Source organism: Lactuca saligna, chromosome 9, assembly GCF_052625555.1.
Source record: "Lactuca saligna cultivar CGN05327 chromosome 9, ASM5262555v1, whole genome shotgun sequence".
NCBI classification, from domain to species: Eukaryota; Viridiplantae; Streptophyta; class Magnoliopsida; order Asterales; family Asteraceae; genus Lactuca; species Lactuca saligna.
The window spans coordinates 69,463,011-69,468,032 of NC_136425.1; the positions used below are offsets into that span (position 1 = coordinate 69,463,011).

The 5,022-nt window shown below is 34.0% G+C and overlaps 1 protein-coding gene across 1 annotated transcript; it reads left to right on the forward strand.

The window, feature by feature from the left end:
• Nucleotides 1-499: 499 nt before the first annotated feature.
• Nucleotides 500-2,294, forward strand: LOC145018563 (alcohol acyltransferase 9-like). The gene has a single exon (XM_078976442.1). It carries the CDS (start codon nt 558-560, stop codon nt 1,896-1,898), a length of 1,341 nt encoding a protein of 446 aa, XP_078832568.1. The 5' UTR covers nt 500-557; the 3' UTR covers nt 1,899-2,294.
• Nucleotides 2,295-5,022: the final 2,728 nt, after the last annotated feature.

Consider the following 5,022-nt stretch of genomic DNA (forward strand, 5'->3'; position numbering starts at 1 on the left):
AAGAAACGATTGAGAAGATTGAACGGCTCTAGGGAAACATAGAGAGATGTGGCAAAGAAATAACCAAGAAGGCAAGTGTGATATTATGTTGTCTAAAGTAAAAAGCGGACGCATAAGTCACATAACATTAATATTTTTGAACTCTAGGTTTAATTTAAAATTGGTTATAATCATTTTATAATGAAATTTTTTTATTAGGCAACCATACATATATATATAATATTCATCGACCCTTGTTTTCATTGAATGGTATTCTTCAATTTAATAATTGTGGTTTTAAAACTTAATGCAATGCATATTGTTTCAACTTTTGACAGAAAGATGTAAGGTAGCTGACTAGCTGTGGTTTTGTGTTTTCTTATTTCCTTAAAGCTACCCCGGAGAATCTTTATCAAATCTTTAACAGTTGATACATTTTTTAAAGCTATCCCCACCCCCACACCTTTATATATATATCAACCACCCTCCATATATATCTATATATAATTGAATACATATCTGTATGCATAAAGTCAAGGCTATAAAGCATTGATTTAGCATTCTTTCATATACAAAACATGACCAACACGGGAGACTCAAGCCATCATGTACAAGTTCAAGAAGCAATCTTTATTACCCCTTCGGACCCAACTCCCTCTCATGTTCTTAACCTCTCTGCTATCGATTCCCAGCTTTTTCTACGGTTTACAATCGAATACTTACTGATCTACCATCCTCCTCGCCACCGTAGGGCGGGTTACCGGAGTGCCATCGCCGCCCGTGTTAAAGACGCCCTAGCTCGAGCCCTTGTTCCATACTATCCTTTGGCAGGGCGAGTCAGGACTCGATCAGATGGCGCTTGTCTTGAAGTGGTTTGTCGAGGTCAAGGCGCAGTGTTCGTTGAGTCAACTGGTGAGTTTACGCTCTCCGATTTCGAGAAGGCTCCTCGGTATGTGACGGAGTGGCGAAAGCTTTTGGCGTTGGAGGTGACGGATGTTCTCGAGGGCGCTCCGCCGTTGGTTGTACAGTTAACGTGGCTTGGAGACGACTCAGCGGCTCTCGCTGTCGGTTTTAGCCACTGTATATGCGACGGGATTGGTAGCGTTGAGTTTTTAAACCACTTCGCAAGATTAGCCAACTGCCACCGGTACGGCGCGGCGGAGGAGTTTAAACCCAAACCCATTTGGGAAAGACATCTTCTTGATCCAACGCCGTATAGACTAAAAACGAATCACCACCCCGAGTTCATCCCAGTTCATGACCATTGCAAGTTCTTGACTCGGTTCAACCAAGATCAACTCACTCCCACCTCCACCACATTTCACGATTGGAGAATAAACGAGCTAAAGACACTCGCGGCCTCCACGAGTCAACTCAGTAGACCATCTCTCACATCGTTCGAAGTCGTCTCTGCTCACATCTGGAGAAGCTGGGCTCGAGCATTAAGTTTCCCACCTAGACAAACCCTAAAACTATTATTTAGCATCAACATTCGTAACCGAGTCAAACCGAGTCTACCCAGTGAGTACTACGGCAATGCTATAGTCCTCGGTTGTGCTCAAACGACAGCAAAGGAATTAACCGAGAGTGGATTAGGTTACGCCACGGAGTTAATAAGGGAAGCAAAGAACAGAGTGGATGATGGGTTCGTTAGAGAAGTGGTTGAATCAGTGAGTTTAACTCGGGGGAGTCAAGTACCTGACTCGGTGGGTGTACTCATTTTGTCGCAATGGTCAAAGGTAGGGTTGGAAAGTGTTGACTTTGGGCTTGGGAGGCCTGTTCAGGTGTCACCAGTATGTACAGATAAGTACTGCATCCTCCTGCCAATACCCGATCAGAGCCGTTCAGTGAAATCCATGTTGGCTCTGCCGTCGATATCAGTTGGCAAGTACGAGCATCTGATCAGAGCTGTTGAATAAATCGTTGACTTTTTTAGTTTTTAAGAATTTTGTTTTTTTAAGCGTTTGATTCTAATTCGTGTCAACGTGGTTTCCGAGTCAAAGTTTTAAATTAAAAGGGAATGGAGCGTCACGTGGAATATTTGGACACTTGAGATGCTATGGTGACACGTGGAATTTTTGTGACACGTGGAGGTAGTGACGTAAAGAGGGAATGTACAAAATGTCCACCACTAAGCAAACATGGTTGCAATTTTTGGGGCTTGTTTCATGCGTATAGTAGTTTCGCATTATTATAACATGGAATAATTTTAAAATATTGTCCAAAAAGATGCTTACAAATGTACATAGTGAATATAATGGTGATGTACTGTTATTTTTAATGTCATTTCACTCAATGATATAACGAGAAATCCATATCACATCGCATATTTAATTGACATCAAATTAACGGATTGAGTAAGCTAAATCTTTTTTAAAAATCAAGTGAAAATAATATGTTTTTTTGGGGAAGTGTGTTCAGATATTTTTTAATTATAATAATGAATATAATGACGGACACCATTACCTGATAGTTTAGACTTTAGAGAAGGTTCCGAGTTTGAATCGCCTTAGTGTAAAGTGTAAACCTACAATATATACAGGAATATCCTTACAAAGTCAAAGAAAATAAAAAAACGATGGAAAATCTCGTGATCATGTTTAGGAAATGTTTACTTCATTTCTATCATTTATGTTTGGGACTAGGTTTTGAAAATAAAAGTTTTTTTTTTTTTTTTTTTTTACAAAACTGCAAAATTGATCCTTGTGGTTTCGCAAAAACTATGGATAGGATCTAAAAAATTACAAACTAACGTGGAATGTATAAAATTAAAAATTTTCCGTGGTTTTGGTCCTGAAAACATTAAAATGACTGTTTTACCCTTGTAATTACTCTAAGGATCTATAATTAATCCTCCTAATAAATTGATTGAATAATCGGTCGATTTCCATTCACCGGCAAACTCTATTCTTAATCGGTGATTTTAGGGTTTTGTTCTTATCGATCCATGTTTACACTCGGTTTTAAGACTGTAACTCTAAATCAATTTTTTTTTATCAAATGTGATGTTATATTCTCAAAGTTATTAGTGTTTTGATCTAAATATCGATGGAGGTAATGATGGTTGTTATTTATCTAGAAATCTATGATGAAGACGAAGATGGAGATGGAATTTTCATTGATATTTGATGACTTCTGGATCTTGATTCGTGTATTTTCGTTTTATATTTCAATTGAAATTCAAACTCAGATTCAGTAGATAACTATGCTTGAATCGAAAAAATGAAACTTCAAAATTGTTTTGATGACATGGAATTTGATGTTGGAGATGACCTGGAATACCATATCTATCACCTTCCCTTCCCATCAAGAAGCTTCGTAATAGTCGTCGACCTTATTGATGGTAAGTATGTTACCTCACATCGCCTCCATTCCCCTCTTCTTCTTAAACCAATGGGTTTACGGCTTGGAGTTTGAAACCTCCATTCCCTCGGTTGTCGAAATCTTCTAAGGTTCAAGTTTAGATATAATTTTGTGTTTTTTGCAAATTTTTAGGTTAGTTTAGAATTTTGATTTTTAATTTTTGCAATTTATGTTCATTATTGTGTGGATGGGTGTAGATTTTATGGTAGTAAAGAGCTTTTCTTGGTTCTTATCATTATGTCAAAGACTTTTTGATTTTAAATTTCAACAATTTGTATTCAATTTCTACAATTCATGTTCATTAATGAGGAATTTGGAGTTTCTTTATGCGTGTCATTGATGAAGAACATAGGGTTGGAACATGTGGTGAATAGATGTAAGCATAATTAAATCGCTTAGTGTTAACTGATATATGGTTTGGTGGAGTAGTGGTGAGGGGTGTGTGTGTATCTCTCTCTCTCTCTCTTATATATATATATATATATATATATATATATATATATATATATATATATATATATATTTCTTGTAATTATAAAAATATTAAAAAAAATTTAAAATAATGTAAAATAAATAAAAAGGTAACCCTTTTAGGTTTTCCAAGGACTAAAACCGCATAGCTTTCTTTATTTTAGAATTAAAACCACAAAAAATTCTTAATTTTGGACATTTCATTCAAATCAGAAACCTTTTGTACCATATATATATATATATATATATATATATATATATATATATATATATATATATATATATATATATATATATATATATATATATATATATATATATATATATATATATATGTGTGTTTTTATCAACTCATATAGCAGCAAAACATAGTTTTAAAAGAACAAAAACATTTGCATTAGTTTATTTGGCATGAAAATGATATAAACTGATAAATTTGTTATATAGTTTTTATTAACATAATAATATCCTTATATATAAACATAAACATGTATTTTTCTGTTATATATATATATATATATATATATATATATATATATATATATATATATATATATATATATATATATATATGATAGAAAAATACATGTTTATGTTTATATATAAGGATATTGATTATGTTAAAATGCCTTCATTATTGTCCTTTTTTTGTGAAAAAACAAATTAATCATTTTTATGAAAACAAGATTATTGTGGTAACTCAAAACATGTGGAATATATTGTACGTAATCATTTAGGGATGTCTAGGAGGACAAATGGAATGGGTGTAGCATTCCTCACCTCGACCCTTAAAATTTAACCATTCCCCTGCCCCTGCCATGAAATTTCTAGCCTTTCCATCCCCGCCCCATCCCAAATTCCTAGATTACCCCTGTGCCCATGGGTTTTGCGGATATTTTTTTATCGGTGTAAAAGATTTTTTTTTAATTTTTTACATACTTTTACATGTTAAACACAAAAATGTCATAACATTTTAAAAAGTTATACCATATATATATATATATATATATATATATATATATATATATATATATATATATATATATATATATATATATATACACACACACACCCTTCCCTGCCCCCAAAATGAAAATGGGGGTTGACCTTGTCCCCTCCCCTACTCCATCCCTGATTTTTTTTAACGAATATCCCTCATATGAAATCAGGTTCCCAAGAGACTTTTTGACATCCTTATAATCAATTGAG